Consider the following 19,653-nt stretch of genomic DNA (forward strand, 5'->3'; position numbering starts at 1 on the left):
TCTGAGCCTTGTGACATGGCATGTTGCTCTTTATGAAGCAGAAATCAGACAATGGGTGCACTGTGGTCATAAAGGTGTGGAAATGGTTAGCAACAGTACTCAGGTAGACTTGTTTATTAAATTAATCTGAATGCTGCAGCAGAATTGGAGACCTGGCCACATTTTTCCCATCTTCTTTTGGTGACTTTGTATGAACTGTAGTTTCAGTTTCCTGTTCTTAGCTAGCAGGAAGAGCACCTGCTCCTGTGTGCTGCTGCTTTACTCTATGAAGGTTTGATGTGTTGCACATTCAGAGATGCTCTTCTGCATACTTTGGTTTGCAGTAAGTGGTTGTTTGAGTTACTGTTGTCTTCCTGTCAGCTCAAAGCAGTTTTTCTATTCTTCTCTGACATCCACAAGGCATTTCAACCAGAGAAATGCTGCTCAATGGATATTTTCTCTTTTGCAAACGAATTTCTGTTGACCCTAGAGATGGTTATGGAGGAAATCCCAGCAGATCAGCACAGGCCAACCTATCTGGCACTAAAAACCAGTCCTCATTTAAAGTTTAGACCATGTCTACATTCATAAATGCTGCTGTATGATTGGATGATTATATATTTCTATTAACCAGCTGTTTATCAGATGTACCTAATGAAGTGGCCAGTGAATCCATGTCTACACAGTAATGAAATTGACCTCAAGACATCCATGTTCCTCATAGGATGAATTGCCTCCATCTGATCAAATGATCTGTTTATCCAGCACTTATGTTCATGACATTCCCATCAGCCACAGCTGCTCTGTGGTTTACTGCTAAATAGCAAATATTATCATGGTAACACACTCAGAGGATGAACATGGCTTGGATTACACTGAGCATGTTAGAGTGCTGACATTCAAAGCACAGCTACAGTCTTGTTATTGAATTACAATCCCTCTACCATTTGGACCACTTCTAAAGTAGTAAATAGTGATTTTTTTAATGTTAAAAAAAAAATGCATTTAGCTTTTTAAGAAATAGCAATTACATCCAAGTTAGTGTGTGATTAGGAGAGACAGTCAATGTGGCAACAGATGAAGGGAACTGCATCATCAATCAGCTGTCAGCACCATTAATTAGGGAGTTAAATCTTTAGGCTATTCTTAGATCTGTCTTTTTTCCTCTGTTACTCGGCCTAGCAACAGACAGCTGATCCAATTAAAGGCATAAAATAATTGCAGATTGTCTGTTAAAAGTTAAAAGACTTCACATTATCAGCATTCACATTTTTTGCGACGTGATGATTAGTAGAATAGTTCTGATGAGCCATTTCTGCATATCATGTTTATTTGGCAACGTCACAAAGTTCCAAATAAACATGTGGTTCCAAAGAATAACCAAGAAAACTTCATATCAATCATCAGTACATTCATTTTTTATTAATGGATATCATTTACACATCCAGGCTTAAAAAGATTGTTTAAAATAGTGGCACATTTTTAGGAATAAGAATTAAGAAAAAATAATACATTTCCATCCAGAATGGATGTATGTAAAATTAGCATCACATAACCAGCAGACAATAAACCATCAGCTGGTTAGTCACCCATCTAAACAGGTTTGCTTTAGATTAGAAGAGGATGACACCATGTGGAAAGTTACTTGCTTTTTTTCTAGCCGTTACTTGAGATCATGAACAACACAGGGTTTTATTTTCCATACGTGCCTTCATCAGCAATGCACAAATTAAATAACCAACAAAAGTAGATAAACATGGGCATGAATTTGTGAACCCATGATTTATGAATATTGGTTAGGTTAGCTTTTAGGACTGGGAGAAACCTTAATGGAAAATGGGCTATTCTATCTTTTTTCTGGGTCCTATTGTGTGTTCTAGCTGCATTAAAACATCACTGCATACAAGAAGACCAGCTGCCTTAAATTGACTTTGATGCCACATAGCCTAAAGAAAAGACGCTACTAGTGTCTTGTCAGAAACACAGAGAGCTTAGGTGTAATGTACCCATGATTAATAGCGAGTGATAAAGTGTATGGACTGCACAGACTGCTTCTACTGAATGCTCTGAACAGATAAATAGAGATTATATAGAAGTCTTTGAGAAAATGTTGCCATGTTGCTTGATTTAAGACTTCAGTAAACACTTGCCTCACATTATGTTCATTTCATGATTTATGGTCTCATTTAGAGTAAAACAGACAATGAAGCGGGGTTTGTGTAAGTCGGTATCATTGGTGTGCACTGTCCTCAGTTTTTCAGTAAGACCCACCTGGGGGATCCGAGATGGTGACAGCCAAAATGCTCAATGAGGCTTCAACAGTCCACAGACTGAATGGGTGAGTGAGTGACGTCATGGTGGTTTTATTATAGTGGGTTCCAGGAAGAGGCTGATAAAAATCAAAACGCAAACCCGATATAAATTTGACCGATCTCCCCCTCAGGGTCAGTTCTTGGGCATCTTCAGACAGCTTCCATCACAGCTGCTTTTTAAAAAAGTCACTCTGTGGACCACCAACATCATGCATACTGCAGTTTAACCAGGGGAAATTTGCTCATTTAAATCAGATGAAGTTATGTATTTAATATGCCCATTCCCAGAACTTTGTGATCATTTAAGCTCTAAAGTCTATTTCTGCCTTTCATTTTAGACGAAAGAGACCGAAAAGCTGTATCAGCATCTGCACAGTTCATTCAGAGACAAAAAGCTAAACTGCAGGTCCATTTCAATCCTGGGATCAGACTGATTGGTTTATGCATGCACCATCAAAGACTATCATATTAACACATACTGTCAGTCATACGTCAAGAGGAAACTTAATTTAATCTAGGTGACGTGAGTGTTCAGATGTCGTAGGAACTCTCCTCTTGTAGTTGTGTGTCCAGGGAAAACTGCCTGGCAAAACTCACAAATGTGAGACTGCAGAGCCACGTCCGACAACATCGCCCCACCAGATCCACCTTGGAAGTCATTAATCAGGGTGCAGCAGTCCATCACAGGCATCTAACAGAACCACAGAGAAGATGTATGTGAAGAGCGCAGTAAATCAGAGTCACAGTGTAAATATCTACAATCGTGGCTCGTCTTTTACCCTGATTGTGCGTAGAGTTCTGTCTCCAGCAGGATGATTTTGCTTTGAATTTCTGGATTCATTGTAAGAGGCTCCATGGCACGCCAAGGAGTCCAGTGGTAACAACAATGGGAATTTGTTCTCCGCCTTAACACTTTCCTTTCTTTGAGAGGGCACATCAACGCAGAGCTTGGTCATATCATCAGCAAGGAGATCAGGGAAGGTCTTTGTATTTCTTGAATGGTAATCAGCGCCACACTGTGCTGCAGGGATTTGTGTCACGGATGTTAATGTTTGAGGTTTCTCAAGGAGATATGTAGGGATTTCATGGGTAAACTGAACAGGAACGGACATCACATTACTTAATTCTCCATTAGGAATAGATGCACCTGCACAAAAATAGTTGTTTAAGGTTTGAAGCATTACGACTGAGAAGCTGTTTTAGAGCATTAGTGTTTTTTCATATACAGACCTTGCTGTTTCTGCAGGGCTGTTGTGAGTTGCTGCAGCAGAGCTGCCTGTTTCAGACAAAGTGACCTCAGGCGAAGAAACTGCTGGTAGAGCTCATTGTAAGCTTCCTCCATCTCACCAGCTCCAGGAAGTGCATGTAGTGAATAGCACAGAAGGGTTAACTCTGAGCTGTAATGGACATGTATACAAATCTTAAATAGGCTGTTGAGAAGAGATGCAAACTACAGAAATAAACATGTGAGTTTCACATCACAGTGCTTTGAGTAAAAGTACTCTAATCTAAGGCTGATACAAAGCAGGAAAACCTGCTATGATAATAAAGTTGGGGTAGGCTGATCACCGTGATTTACAATGTTATGATAGGATGATTGCTAATTAGCACTCAAGACAAAATAAAGCTGAAGCTAATGGGAATGACATGAATCATACATATGAAGGATTGAAAACTTATGTGGAAAAAAAATGCAGCAGCTCTAATTCACTAGATAATTTTGCTCTGACCTGTCAACCTCTAAAGAAGTTATAACGTTTGATAAAAATGACACTCCAACAAAAAGAAGAAAAGAGCATGCGACAGACGAGATTAGTCCGGTTACAGGTCAGGTTTCACCTGCTAACAAAAAGATGAGAGCTGAGGTCGAGGTCACTGACATTTGAACTCGTCCGAGATTTTTAGTAGACGATTTCAAAATCCTAGGTGACTTCCTTCTTGAGTTTTCACATTCGCGAGATTTTCCGAAAACTTGACCTCTGACCTTGAGGTTGAGGTCACTGAGATTTGAACTCGTCCAAAATTTTTTGTAGATGCATCTACGGTATCAAGTTCAAATGTCGCCTTGTTCTCAAGTTATCGTATTCAAAAACTTGGGTGTCCATGCCACCAATACCCTATCAGCCTTTTATGGCTGAGGGGTTAAAAAAAGGTCTGGGAGGAAACTCTATGCTATATATTTTTATGTTAATTTGCTGAACACTGAAGTAATGTCTTGACTTGTTTCACTTTTTTAAACCCAGCATGCAAAATACAGGGAAGAAAGAGACACAACAGTAAAGGTAACTTCTTAATTCTGATCTTTTCTGAACCTTGATATCTGGAAGTGTACAATGTGATATAATTCCTAATAGAGTTATACTGCATTTACAACTTATTATATTGGTTTGCTTACCCCTCTTAGGACTGTCTGCACTCTCTCTTCTAGCAATTCAGGAGTTGTCATGTAAAGCTACATCCAGATTTTCCTCGGCAGTTTTCCATGTGATACAGGCCCCCTGTTTCATGTTCAAAGAATCAGACACTGTCTCACTATTTACATCAAGCCTCAAAGCCCATTTACTAAGCATAGATGACGCAGCACCACAGGTATGATAAGAGTCTAATGAATATTATGCTCAGCAAGTCTAACAACATATAGATTGCCTGAGAACTGCTAAACATAAGGAAGTAACTGTTAAAAAAAAAAAGGAGGAAGTGAAACCTCCTGGGTATATAAGGAACTTCAACATTTCAGTGTTACATGAGTGGCTGTAAAGTAGTTTTAAATAAAGACTGAGAAAAGGGGAAAGAGACAAGCTGCATTTTGTGCATAAAGAACCACTAGAACAGCTTTGGTATCAGCTGATTGTTTGGCTGGCTCTGAAAAAGAAAAACCTGTCTGATCAATTCCTTCTTGAGCACTGAGAACATAACCGGCCTGGAACAAAACTGAGAAAACAAAACAAAAGGGTTTTCTTTTTTACATTTTCCAATAGGTCCCTGAGAAGTCAGTTTTTCAGGTATGAAAGAGACCCGAACAAAGTGTTGGTGCAGTTCCTCTTCCAAAAGAAGAACACTGTGTGTGTGCCAGGTGCCATGTAGAAAGTTTACCAACAGACCAGGTGAAGCAGAGATCACAATCTCTCACAAAGTTCCAAAAATCAGCAACAAAACGTGTCCTTTTCTGTCTCTGCATCTCCTTCAAACAGAAATCATTCCACCCATCTCAGCTGCTTTACCTTCTCGCCAACATTCACGTTTCTTTCACTTTTTTTTTTTTTTGTTTATAAACAACTTCTGCACTGGATGAATTATAATTGTGTAACTTGATTATAGAAACTAAACACATGCAAGTTTAAATCAAATTCCGCTTTAACCCCCGATAATCGCAAATCACGTAACGATAGTTTATGAATTGCATTTGAAATTGAACCTTACTTGCACATAAAGCGATCGGCCATTCCAGACAGGAAGTTCACACACAAATGCTGATGTCAGGAGAAGTAGGCAAGATCCGCATTTCTCTCTCGCTCTCTCTCTCTCTCTCTCTCTCTCTCTGCGCATTGACGTCACTGCACTCACCTGCGCAAATCGCCCGTGAACCTTCCACTACAACCTGACGCGTCCAACCAGGTTGCCTTCAAAATAAAAGACATGGAAACGCTCTGAACGGCTTTTATTTTGAAATACTCCTAAAGTTTGTGATATCAAAAAAATAATAATTACTGTACAAGTTTGCACAACACGAAACCATGAACCATCGGGGAAAATTTTAATTATTAAGTCCAGGGGGTCAACAAGGTCATTACACCATCTCCTCCTGGATATTGTTCATTCTTGTGCAAGCTGTTGTTGTAACTCACCTAACACAAATGTCAGTCTGAACAACAATAAAGCTACTTTCAGCTGCTTCTTTATTCACAAGAGGTCACCACAGCCGGTAGCTCTGCATATTTGATTTAGGTCATTTTTGATGCCCTTCCTGATACAACCCCAAAGGCATAGTTTTTTTTTCAGTCTGAATCACAATAATACAAAATTTAAAAAAAATTGTCCAGCTGATAAAAGCTGCATCATTACTGTTCAGGACCAGCATTACGCTGAGAGCTCTGTAATAGCTTTGTCATGTCTCTGTTTCTCCAGGTCTATTCTGAACGTGTGTGTTTGGCATTTGAGATGTTCAGCCATCTGTTGAATGTGGCTGATATCAATTTAAAAATAGATCCACATTAAGACAGCAGAGTCCTGGAAGCAGACTACCTTCCTTACTGCCCATCCAGTTATGAGGAGCGGCGAGAGCTCGCCCTTAGAGTCAGCTCCTGACAGCCGACTTTACGGTCAGCAGCTTGTGATCTTAGAGAGGTGCCAACTAACTCAGACTTCAGACTTCTTATGTAACCCTGCGTGAGGGCCAAGGGGCTCGCATCGCTATGAGAATCATGTCTTTGTCATGTCACTTCGGCTCCAGGAAGATTTTGTTGCCCTTTTTTAGCTTTTATTTTGCATTTGCCCAGCTTATCTAGTGTTTGCTGTGTGTCATCTAAGGCCACTTTAGATGCCCTAACTTTCCCCACAAAAATCTTGATTTCATATTTCACTTTAAAAAGGAAATGCTTTTGGATACAGGCTGTTATTTTTCCCCATTTCCAGTCTGGGTGTAGTGTCTGAGATGGTTAAAAAGTGATGCATGGCTATTGATCACTGCACGACTAAAATGGTAAAAGAGCTCGTCGTACTCACTGGAACACTAACCAGTCATGGAAATTTGTTGTTTGCATAAAAATAAATGATCCAGGAAAGAAAATTACTCCAGCAGCAGTTTTCAGGCCAAAAAAAGAAATAAATAAAAAGATGACACACATGCTGGGCAGTGAGAAGCACACTGTGCAAATGTGAAGAATGTCCAGGCTCCATCTTTACACTATATGAAGGGCTATATGTTATTTATGTTTGACAGCTTTTCGCGTTTCTGAGGACACATGAGATACTTCATCACTTCTGAAGCTATTAATATGAAAGCATTCAAAACAGTCCAATAAATCAATAATTTTAAAACAGACTAACAGTTAGGCACTGCTTTTCCATCAGACAGCCAAATGTTGATTGATGCAGTTGTTAAATGCTGGTCAGGTATACCCAACTGTCTGTGTGAGTGTGTGTGTTTTCAGGTTTGCACTGTGTTTGTTCTGACCTTGACACACACACACCACACCCTTTCCTTTTCTACCACCTCCTCCTTCTTCACAACTACTTGATCTACAAGTTGGGACTCTCTGAAGTGTGTGTGTGTGTGTGCATGTATGTGTGTGTGCGTGCATGTGTGTGTGTGTGGGGGGGGGGGGGGGGGGGGGGGGGTCTTGCTGTGAATAACTTCCAGGCAGGCAGCCAGGAACTGTCATCTGCCAGTGCAACACTATCCATCCTGTCAATCTTGTTTTATAATTGTAACATTCTCATATTCTCCGGCTGAGCAGAGAGAAGTTTCCAACATAGACACACGCATACACACACAAAGGCACACACTTTTTCTTTTTCTTTTTTATACCAGTTCGCTAAATGTGTTTCTCCACAACATTCACATCTTATTCGTCATTTATTCAAGTGTATAAGTATTTAAAATAGCTCTATTTTAAATGTAGTAGTTATGTGCTTATATTCATTGATTTGTCTCCAACCTGGGAGTATTCTCATAAAGCTTCTTTTTGTGAGAAAGTACAACATTTTTTTAACAGCCTGTTTTTCATCACAGTCCCTTTTTTGGCACTGCAGTGCAGTAATTGAAGAGCTTCTGCTGGTGCTGATGGAGTCAGTTTTTCTTAAATCTCATTGCAAATCATCAGCAACCATCATAAAAGAAAGACATCTACCCTTTAAACTCTTTTATTTAACAATAATTCAAACTAAATCTTCATGATTAGGCAGAAAGGCCATTTAAACCTTTACCAAGATGATTCTGTGTTGCTTTCAGCTTCCTTTATAGTAAAAAAAAAAAATTGAGCACATTAGTTTCAGCTTATTATATCAAGTCCATCAACGATCTCATCAGTCTTTCACCTTTATTAAGTTGCCACCCAGCAAAGTTAATACCCAAGGACACAGCAACAAATACACAGAGTAAGAAGGTTTCCACCGTCTCTTCTTTTCACACGCTTCAGAATGATAATTCAGCCGGCTCACCAATCAGTTACGATTTTAATCCGGCCGCGACTAAGAGCTTTAGAGCGGTGATGTGGAGCATACAGTTATCACAGAGATGGCATGAGCAATGACGTCTGCCACCTCATTTATCACCGGACACTTAGTGAGGGAGACCAGATCCAATTACAGAGGTCTCTATGGGCTGAACAATGGTCTGCTAAAAATACACCCAGAGAGGCTTTTCCACACTCAGCAGCACACCCACACACAACCTGATACTGTTTAACAATATACATGTATGTATATCTTCGCTTGGAGTGTTTATTTTTGTCATTATCGGAGGTAAGACTAAGAGATTCTGCTCTGTTCTGAGACTCTTTAGAAAATGTGCAGAAATGTGGCGAGTGACGCGTGCACCTGTGTGTAGGCGTGTGTACATGAACAGGTATAGAATAAAAGGAAGAACGCCGAAGGAAGCACACAGGGGCCCCCGTGGAGCACTGAATAGAAAGTTATTTACAGCTCAGTCCATCAATAAACGACAGGTGCAGCATCCTCACAAACAGACGTATTAGCTTTCCTCCCGCTGGAACAATATCATCTCTAGCAGTCGGCCGCTGTCTCTCTCTCTCACACACTCACTCTCTCAAACATCTCTATGACAGCAATGCAACCAAGTCATGTTACTGCTGGATTTTATAATGACATTAAAGAAAGAGAATGCAAGTTAATTCCTGTTTTTATTTGATTCATTCGTTGACTTTTTCTTCCAGCAGTTCCAGGAGTAATTCAAGCTTTTTGGAGCTTTTTCAATGGTTTTCTGACAAATAATATGGTTTCCTCTAATATAGATCATTAAATATGCTTGTGTTATGATTACTTTTTGGTGAGAGAAATTCTAGAATTTATTTAGTATGGCAGCAACTCAGTGTATTTAGGCATTTAGACATGATCAAAAACCTGATGAAGCATCAGAATGAGGAAGAAACATGTTTTAATGCTCATAGGTGCCAGACAGGCTGGTCTGAGTATTTCAGAAACTGCTGATCTGCTGGGATTTTCCCACACAATCATCTGTACGATTTACAGAAAATCGTCCAAAAACAGAAAGTATTCAGTGAGCGGCAGTTCTCTGGGTGAAAACACCTTCTTGAGGTCAGAGGAGAATGGCTAGGCAGCTTTGAGTTTGAGTAACAGCAAACCTTGAAGCAGTGCAGACGACCAGTTGAATTGTAACATCAAATTTTGTATAAACAACATGAGAGTAAGTCACTAAGAACAATAAACTAAACTAAACACTGCTCAAGTATCGATCCCTGTCCTTAGGTACACCTGTTCAACTGCTTGTTTATGGAAAGATCTAATCTGCCAATCATATGGCAGCAACTCAGTGCCTTTAGGTGTGTAGATATGGTCCACACTACCTGCTAAAAGGCAAACCGAGCATCAGAATGGGGAAGAAAGGTGATTTAAGTGACTTTGAACGCAGCATGGTTGTTGGACGATTCATCTGACGAACCTTTTATTCTGCTGCAACATTCAGATAGGTCAGAGTTTGCTGTAAAAAGCATAAAAGCATAGATCCATCCTGCCTTGTATCAAACATTCAGGTTATTGAATGGATATACTCAAAATTAAATTGCCATGAAAAAAGCTTATGCAAGACCATTCTGGACAATAAAGCATGTCACGTATCAAGAAAAAGGCCTTTCGTCTGCAGAAGATGCAGAAGCAAAAGTGAAGAAGATTTTTGGAGTTTGGCACGCATGCATAACAAATCACCATGACAAGGGTGTGTGAGGGGCAGAAGGCAGAGGCTGAAGGCGGCGTTTAGTCTGTCAGGTCAAAAGCTAAGGAGCAAATAGCATCTCCAAAGGGTAGCTTTCCACTTTTGGAAAAAGGTGGTGTCAAGAAACACTGAGATATATTCACAGGAGGATATCTTTTCAACATGGATTAGAGTAATCTGAAGGGACGGCATGCCTGAGTCAACATGGACATGCGACCAGTCAAACTGAAAAGAAACACTGAAAGTCAAAACAGATTATCAAGTCAGATAAAAGGATTATACTTTTCGTAACAATTAAAGGAACTCTCAGAGCCGCCGCGTTTGTCTGAGTTCTCCTTATGAAACGAATCGCCTGCTGCTCTCATTACGCCTGACTTGGGCAGCACGTTTGCCATTTTGTAACATAATGAACACTTCTTGCCCCCTCCTCTTTTCTTCCCTTGTCACTTTTTTTCCACTGTGTCTGCCAACACCAAAATCCAGCTGACCAGTACGTGGTGTACAGTAGGATCAGGTGTCGACTGGCTGAATGCGGCCGCGGCTACAGATCGCTGTGGCTGAGAGCGCCGCGGTGTCGTCTTCCTCCCATCAAGGGTGCTGCCAACAGTAACACGATGTGTGACAAAACAACATGGACTTGGTGAAAAGGACTTTGTTTAGTCACTTTTCATCACATCATTAATATGTAACAAGCAGCAGCACAGTGGACAGTGCCTTAAATAAAGTCTAAGCGCTGTTTCTTGCACTGAAACCACCAACTAGACAGTTTTGTTCTTATAGCACAACAACATTGAATCTACTTAAATGTCTGACATACTTTTTTTAAATACACAGCTCTGAGAGGCTGGATTTAGACACAGTCATGCTTTGAAGTTAATGCTAACAGCAGCTTGCTAACTTATCAACAGTGTTGGCATGCTAGCATTCAGTCCTGGAGGTCCCCGCCGTGCTGTTCTAAAAATGCAACAAGGGCAACCTGGCAGAGTCAGTGAGGAGGCCGCCACGTACTGGTACAACAAGAACTAATGTCTAATTCTTAATTTTACCGCATCAAATTTGAGGTTTTGAACCTTTGAGTCATAACGCTGTTATTTGTTGTAATTTCCATTTCAGTGAGGGAGGAAATCATTTTGCTTTTAAATCTCGTTTGGGCTTCTCTTTCTCAAGTGTCTCTTTAATGGGCCTCAATGCTTATGGTTTCACAGCTACTGCATGACTTTTGGTTGCTATTTTAAGGTGGAAATTTTCAATGTACATTGAAGGAAAGAGATCTCAACCATGCTAGCAATCTTAGTGTAACCTAAAAGCCATTTCTGGCTGCTCCCTTATTCACACGGGATCGTCAGTGTAGGTAGCTCTGCATATTTGACTTGGCAGATTTTTACACCGGATACCTTTCCTGATGGAGCCCCTAAGAGATTCATGTCTCCTGCCAGGATCAAACCGGGGACCTTTTGCTGTTAAGTAAATGTGTAACGCACCACAGCATAGAGCTCTTACTCGTTCATCTTACTTTAGCATATGATGAGGAATAAAGAAAGGAACCCACAATTATTAATTAATTATAATTGACTGTCAATATCCTGATAGTCCATGTGACACAAACAAACCCATCGTTTAAAAAATAGCTAAGAACTGTTAGAAACTACCTTCCTAACTATTTTTGTGGTCATTTTTAAGCCTTTTCAATAAGTATAACTGTTTATTCATGGGCTGTCTTTAGGCTTAAAAGTTACTTTTGGCTGCTCCCTTATTCACAAGAAGTCACCACAGCACAGTAGCTCCACACTTTTGATGTGGCAAATTTTAACATCACATGCTCTTCTTAACACAATCCCATTTGCTTCTCGTGGAATAAACCGCAGATGTATTGCTTTTTAGGTGAACGTGAAAACTACTAAATTATCATCTTTCAACCATTTTTTAGATAATTGTAGAAACTCTAATCTGTGCAGTTACCTATTTCCTAACATTTAAACAAAGTCAATTCAAGGTGATTTCCAAAAGATTCAATATCAAGTATTCGCTGCCTTTTAATTTTTTTTTTTTTTTTTTGCACCATTTTACAAAAGGCCTGGCATTATTTTGCACGCACACAAACTCATACAGAAGAAGTACTTTTCATACCATTTGAACACTCAAGTGCTCGTAGCTGCTCACGTCATCACGTTTCACTGTGATTCCTTAAGAATTTTCTTTCGGTCATTTTGAAATCAAAATATAAATCCAACATGTATATAAAAAAACAACCAAAACAAAACTGCACAATTCTGAAAAATATGGAAGACAGGTGGAGAGATTTACAGTCACAGAATTGAGGTCCACAACATGTAATGTATCTGATGCCTAAGACAAGAAATATGTCTGCCTGCGAATTTGAATTTTCTGGCATTAATTTATACAAATCATACAAGACTCGATCTGGACGGCGCCACCGTGGTTCTAACGTTCAGTGCCTCTGTAACATAACAATTAAATTTTACATGTCTTAAACAGCCTGTCACAACTTAATGACCTTCCAGTTTAAACAGTGTGAAGTACTGGACGCTCTTTGACATACTGCATTAACACTAGCAACACTAACACTTGAATTCTGAGAGTGACTCATGCCTGTGATAAAAGGGCCTTGCTATATGTGATGTTTGGAATAAAGGTTCACTTAGTGTGGTTGATGGAGTGAGGTTTTATGGAAAGGCACTTTGTATTTTCACTTAGCAAGTCAATTTTCATTCTTACATAAAGCCCGAGAAGCCTGTCGTCACAGGTGTATGCAGTTTAACAGGAGAGCCGCCTGAATTAGCCTTTAAAAGGTGCTGAAAAGTGACAGGCAAAGTGATATGGCAGATTATTTTCTTTAGCTTAAGGCAATTAGGTTTTTAACTGGTAGTATCAAAATAAAAACTTTGGTAAACTTTGGTCCAAGACCTTCCACATGAGCATGTTTAGTACTGCAGCTATAGTTTCCATAGAAAGATATAAGTAAGTATTTTATTGTGGAAAAGTGGGACTCTTTCACAGCTGCCTGTCATCTCTAATCTCGGCCTCTGAGTGGGCCAATCAAGCAATTCTGAAAACATGCTTTAAAAAAATTAGTGTGTTTCTGAGTATTTAACACTGCATGGCATCTACCATGATATCCATGTGTTATAGGCTGCATAGCAGGACAACATTCACAAATTGCACTGCAAAAAAGTCACCTTTACCAATGCACACGAAATATATATAAACAGTGTCATGAAATATCAATCTTTTACAGCATTCACACAGGTACTATATTTAATAGCACTTAAAGATAAAAAAATAATGGTCTCTTTAACTATGCTAGCACACCTCCGTATGCTAGAAGGAGGTTTAGTAGAGTGGAGTGAAAAACCTCACGTTTGGTGCTTTTGAACTCTTTTGTTCATTTTAAAACGGCAGCGTATCCATAAAGATTTTCTCCACTATCGGAGGAGGAGGCACCAGGTCCTCCAGTTTCAGGTAGAAGATGCGCTGCAGGCCTTGTGTGCACAGAGTCCTCAGTTCAGGCAGTTTGCCCAGAAGGCGAGACTGATAGTTGGGTTGCGTCCGGCTCAGTTCTGATCCATTTCCACTCACGTGTTCCCTTAGACAAGCGATGAGGTGACTTTGAAAGTCCTCGACCCGCTTGGGCTCTTTGAGGCCGTGACGATCTACGGGCAAAAGAAGTTTCCATGAGAAACCCCAAATATAACGACAACCTTGAAATGCGATGAAATTCACTAAAAGCAGACAAAGCTTCTTTACCGGTGATGATGACGAGGGCTGCGAGGCAGGAAAACAAGGAGACGTCTAAGTTCAAGCGGCGAAGGCTGTGCGAGAAATCCATTATGGAGTCGATCCAGTCACCGAAACTGCGAGCGCACTGTAGTCGGTGGAGCACCACGCCATTGCAGAAGATCAGCTCATTCTTTTCTGGATCTGACCTGAATTATTTTAAACCATTACGTCAGTGAGAGCATTGACCAACGTGAAGGAATGTAGCAAAATATTAGTGAACCACACATTTTTCTTTTAACTGCAGAAGAAAGAACACTGACCTGTAAGCCAGGCGGAGGATAAAGAGTTCAACAAAAGCAGATTCGAGGAGCAGCTCCTGGTCTTCTGTGCAGAAGTCCGTGAATCCTGGGATGGCTTGAGCCCATTTCCTTATCACATCCAAGGAACCAGTCAGTAAATCATAGAACTGCTGGATATCACCAGCATCCTCCTTCTCTTTCGAGCTGTCTGCTGTCTCCTGGTACTGAGGAGGGAAAAAAAGGGTTAGTTAGCTAAAGAGATTTTCAGAGGGCTATTTAGTGCTGCTGGTTTGACTCTACATTGTCACCAGTGTAAATTCAAATGAAGAAGACATGGGTTAGCTACAAGTTTTGAGTTACCTTGGAATAGTCAAGCTTTCCGATGGTTGGGCTTGAGTCTAGATGAGCCCTGACAAGCGAAGCTATGATGTTGACACTGGGGGTTGTGGATGAAGCCTCAACTGGGATCTTGGGTTTGGAGGGCAGGCGACCTCTGCGACCTTTAAGGCTGTCCGTACGAACAACTAAAAGAGGACAAGGCGAGGAACATGTTTATGACTCCTACATGGCTCTTTCAGCGTTTGAAAAACAAGAGCTGTATCAGCTGACGTTTCCCTTTTTCTTCAACTGTCAATGTAAAGCTCTGGTTACATATGTCTCTGAGCTTCCTGGCTTTGCTGCTGCAAAACTGTCATTACTAATCCCGATTTGTGGCTGTCATGCATTAGCCACTGCAAGCTTTGAAAGAGTATCACATTGCATTACCTTCTTTGACCATTCCCACTGCAAGACATTTCTGGAAACGACAGAACTGGCATCGGTTTCTCCTCCTCTTGTCCACTGGACAGTCTTTATTGGCAAGGCACACATACTTTGCATTTTTCTGGACAGTTCGCTGTCAAACACACAAAGAAAACACATTAATATGGAATCATAATGTGGCAAACATATACGACTGCAAGTGACTGAAATGCACAAGTCTTATTTTTGTTTATAGCATCAATTTCTGATCACCAGCAACCCTGACTTGGATGAGTGGTTAAGAAAACAGATTAATGGATTTCTGATCAATCATCTGTGGGCCTCTCTTAAACAAAGATACAGTGATAACTGGTACATTACTGCTCAGTATAAGTGCTAAAAATATTTTTAAAACAATGTAATAATTTTATTATTTGCCAATACTGAAGCTGTGCACTTGTTTCTTACGTTAGCACACACAAACTCACTTTATAAATATATTTTTGAAGAATTATCGCCGTGATTGCACAGTTTAAAAAATATAACATGACTGCTCTCTGGTGGATGTGGTTTGCTCGCTTTGTCAGTGAATCTAAATCATCTTAAATATATGAAACATATGTGCACATATGCATAATTACTGCAGTTTTTTTGTTACTTGTTGCATACATGACACACACACTGATATATCAGCTATGACTGCAGGTTTATTCTCCTTGATGATTGCAGCATCATGTACTCAGTCAAACAAATCTGTAATCTTAAAGCTGCTAAATATCTTCTTCTTCTTTTTTACCTTGAAAAAACCTTTGCACCCCTCACAGGTGCGAACTCCATAGTGCTGGCAGGAAGCGTTATCACCACAAACTGCACAGCGACTCTCGCTGGATCCTGGGTTTGGCGTTTTAGGAGACATCATGGCACCCTCCGCTATCTTGGGGCTTTCTAGAAGTCTATGCTCCAGAGAAACTGGGGGGCAGTGAAGTGGGGAGACATGCTGCTGAGGAGACAGGAAGAAGTGGTCTTCCTGGCTCGGCTGAGCATCCTGGTGCTGCTGCCCCATGGGGGAGTGTTGTTCTGGTGCAGAGCTGAAGGTGAAAAAGGAAAGCTGCTGAGCTATGGCGGCCTTGTCAGCCACAGAGGTCAGGGGGGCTGAGGGGTAGGGGCTGAAAGGGGAATCCCAGATAGGTGCAGACTCTGTCTGAAAGCTTGGTGTTGGAGGAGAAGCAGTGGCATAGACTGGGCTGCCATAGTAGTCAGAGCTGCATGACGACAGCGTTTCGTCAAGGCAGTTGAGTGCAAAGGATCCTGGGTAGCAGCCATACACCTGGAGATCATCCAGTTTGAAGGCCTGGCTGTGCATCTGAGAGCTGGTGCTTTCAGCTACTCCTGTGTGGCTGAATGAAACCGTAGAGGCAGGAGGAGAGGTGGTAATCTTACAGGAATATGCATCAAACTCCCCGACATAGCCATTTCCAACCAAAGTGTTGATGCTGGGCAATGAAGATGTGGACAGCTGGTCCTTTTGGCCACTGAAGTCCATCACCAGTGTGGCACTGAGGTCAGGATTCAAGAACTCAGAGCTGAAGTAGTTGTCATGGGGCAGGGATGCATACTGGGTTTGTACACAGGGCATTGCTAGGAAAGAGAAAACCAACATTTAAAACAACTAAAATTAATCCTTAAAGATAAATACTGATTCATTTCTGGGTAACAAACATGACTTTATTAAATTCTCTATCTGAACACTGCATCTTTGTGAGGTAGATTTAAAGCAACACAGTCTAAGTCAGATATTCCCATCTCAAATTAGTGCAGTAAATATGACTTTGTGATCATTTTTCAAAATAAAACCAAGTGAGTTAAATCACTCGAGACAAATGGCCCCAATAATGAGCTGACTCTTTAAACATGTGTTAGAAACTAGATATTGCTACTGGATATATAACTATATAACATGTTGGTCAGCATTTCTTAATGCTTCCTCTATAACAATCTAAACAGAGGGCAACATTAACACCTGAAATGTCCGTCTCATTTCCCCTACATGCCTCTAACTTCATCAAGGGGCCTATTCGTCCCCTTGAAAAAAATGCAGAGGGTGGTCCAGCGGAGCAGTCAGGTATTGTCAGATATTGTGTTACTGGCTGTTAACGCTCTAAAAACCTCCTTCAGTAGAGGGCAACCCCTCTTTCACAACGCCTGTACTGGGGTGTGTTGTAGATTGTATGTCGGTGTGGGCTGACTGCCAGCTGAAATGGGAATAGTGGCAAGCCTGTTTATGTGCATGGGTGGATGGGCGTGTATCTACAAGTGTCCTTACTTCTTCATTTTATAGCTTTTTCTTTTTTTTCTCAATACAGAAGCTGAAGCATGTTCTTTGAAAGTTGAACTTAAATTTGCACAGCTATATTTGAATCGTGTGGAAACAAAACTGCCGAAGGGCCCAAATAGTTTTCAGCATGTAAATGCAAACAATTTTATGAATCTTCTCATTTCCCAACAGTGTTATAGAGCATGAAAGCCATTAACACAAGCACATACTGACAACAGAGGACAAAATTTGAACAAATGGAAATAGTAGAGTCACAGCAGTCATATTAGTACTTGCAGATACCGTAAAATGTCCACGTTAATATCAAAATACACTCCCATAATTCACTTCATCATATTATAAGAATTAGAAGAATATCAGTCTGCACTGTTTAAGTTTATTATGGCTAAATATAACACTCATATCCCTTCTTTTATACCAGCGAGGGTCTAGCCAAATCAAGGGGACACTTAAAATCATGACCCCCGGCAGGTAGTTGAACTAGAGCAAATATGACACCATTAGAAAATTAGTTTTTATATTAGTAAGTAAACTGATGTAAACCTCAAGCTACTGATAACAATTTTGCCTTATGAGCTTAAGCTATGACAGAGATACTTATTTAGAAGTAAAGATGCAAACATGCGCATCTAACAGCAGCAGTATTAAATAAAAAACAATAACAACTCACTAAAAGTCCACTTTTCACTCACCTGGTTTATGCAAATATCCCGAATTTGACGTTTTTCATTTATTCCAAATTAGAGAAAAAAAGATAAATGTCACCTCGGTTAGCTTCTGTCAGCACACACACTCATTCAGACACATTCACACACAACACACTCCGGGTCAGACCGAGGCAGACGGGCTCCACTCCGCTACACTCTTGTTTTATTTTGGGCTGCATCGACAAAAAGGCGTGCCTGTGCCCAAACATGGTTTTGGGGCGGTGGAACGTTCCGGGTCGGCAGCCAATCAGCTCTGGGCTCGACGCAGACGTTCTTCCGTGTGACGCACGCACGGGATTCCATTGACGCAAGATCCGAGGGAGCGTACCTGCTAAAAATACACCGCAACGAAAGCGGCGTTCACGTGGGGCTATTACTGGATGAAAAATGCTAAAAATAACCGCAATTTGGAGGCGCAGACGTTTTTTGGCTGGAAATGTAGATATTATACAAGTTTACACCAGCGGGGTGTGTTATCAGGTATCAGACCGGCAAACACCTGCATATTTTCTTTTCAATTTTTCAGAAAATAGAAAGTCTCTACTGTCTCGCAATTAAACGCTTTGAGGGGGGGGAAAGCATCACAAGCACTTTTAAACGTTTTAACTGGAAATATACTTTTTACTTGTTATGTTTTTATATTTACTTCATACTTTTACTCGCATTTTTTAATTGCTGAAATTATTCGAGAGCGTGGTCCATTACAATTTTTAATTACAAATGCAAAATTAATAATTATTATTAATAAGACTGAGTGGCAGATGGGTGAAGAAGGATAGGTGAGGCTAATCAGGGATGAGGATACAAAGGAAAAGTAAATATAAAAAACATGAGACAATGACTCTAACATATTAAAATGTGGCGTACAAGAACATTCGGGGGCAAGCTAGGAAAAATAATACAAGCAAACGTACTAAAATAAATAACTGGAATACAAATGGGAATACATTGAAACAAAGTGCTAAAGGCTCAAAATATAAAGAAGGAAGTAAAAAGTATTAGGAACCAAACAGAACATCAAATAGCAAGTCTTCAGTCAGAAGACTCAAAACTCCATGTCCAAACCCGGGACTATGAAACACATTTCCAAATATGTCAGTGACTTCTGAAGCATATTGACTGTTAACCCAGTAAACTTCTTTGGAGCTGTCAGTTAACTCTACAGATATGTAATATTCAAACAGAAATTTGTTTAGATTTTTTTGTAATTGATGTTTCTGAGATCAAAAATGACCTTTAAATCTTTTTGTCTGTGCTTATTAAGCACTTCTGTTTCAAGAATATAAATACCCCGAGTCCTGTATAAACTATTGTCAAAACCAACAATTTAAACTTACATTTACTTTGTAAATTTGTCAGCATTAGTTGAAACATCACTTAATACCCGCCCACTGCAAACCAGCACGCTCTTGAACACTTGAACCGTCTCTGGGGATACTTGGGCATGATCCAGCTTGTGTAAAGAAAGTGAGGGGGCTTGTTCAAACAACTGAGACCGGAGACCTGACGCTGACGCAGCTGCAGATGCTGCCTGCAGTTACCAGAGATAATTACGGGGGTTTGTGTTTTATCTTTCACGGTGGAAAACACACACGCGAATAAAAAGGGAGAGTATCACATCCAGTGTTAGTTT

General features: G+C 40.4%; 2 protein-coding genes across 5 annotated transcripts; both read right to left on the minus strand.

The window, feature by feature from the left end:
- Positions 1–1,375: 1,375 nt before the first annotated feature.
- Positions 1,376–5,798, minus strand: LOC146386915 (uncharacterized). Of its 4 annotated transcripts, none has more exons than XM_084928147.1 (5): positions 5,712–5,798; positions 4,687–4,789; positions 3,522–3,641; positions 3,071–3,438; positions 1,376–2,982 (listed from the first exon to the last, which is right to left on the minus strand). In XM_084928147.1, exons 3-5 carry the CDS (start codon positions 3,631–3,633, stop codon positions 2,806–2,808), a joined length of 657 nt encoding a protein of 218 aa, XP_084784273.1. In that variant the 5' UTR covers positions 3,634–3,641; positions 4,687–4,789; positions 5,712–5,798; the 3' UTR covers positions 1,376–2,805. The 4 variants fall into 4 exon arrangements, with proteins under 4 accessions (XP_084784273.1, XP_084784271.1, XP_084784275.1 ...); XM_084928145.1 differs by having other exon boundaries at positions 3,522–3,688; XM_084928149.1 differs by having other exon boundaries at positions 3,071–3,312; positions 3,522–4,789.
- A 6,417-nt stretch (positions 5,799–12,215) lies between these two features.
- Positions 12,216–18,165, minus strand: LOC146386916 (putative nuclear hormone receptor HR38). The gene is made up of 7 exons (XM_084928151.1): positions 18,006–18,165; positions 15,775–16,616; positions 15,003–15,132; positions 14,598–14,761; positions 14,259–14,461; positions 13,966–14,144; positions 12,216–13,871 (listed from the first exon to the last, which is right to left on the minus strand). Exons 2-7 carry the CDS (start codon positions 16,612–16,614, stop codon positions 13,609–13,611), a joined length of 1,779 nt encoding a protein of 592 aa, XP_084784277.1. The 5' UTR covers positions 16,615–16,616; positions 18,006–18,165; the 3' UTR covers positions 12,216–13,608.
- Between the last annotated feature and the right edge of the window lie 1,488 nt (positions 18,166–19,653).

Source organism: Perissodus microlepis, chromosome 5 (genome assembly GCF_051167445.1).
Source record: "Perissodus microlepis isolate ML-2025 ecotype Zambia chromosome 5, ASM5116744v1, whole genome shotgun sequence".
NCBI lineage: Eukaryota > Metazoa > Chordata > Actinopteri > Cichliformes > Cichlidae > Perissodus > Perissodus microlepis.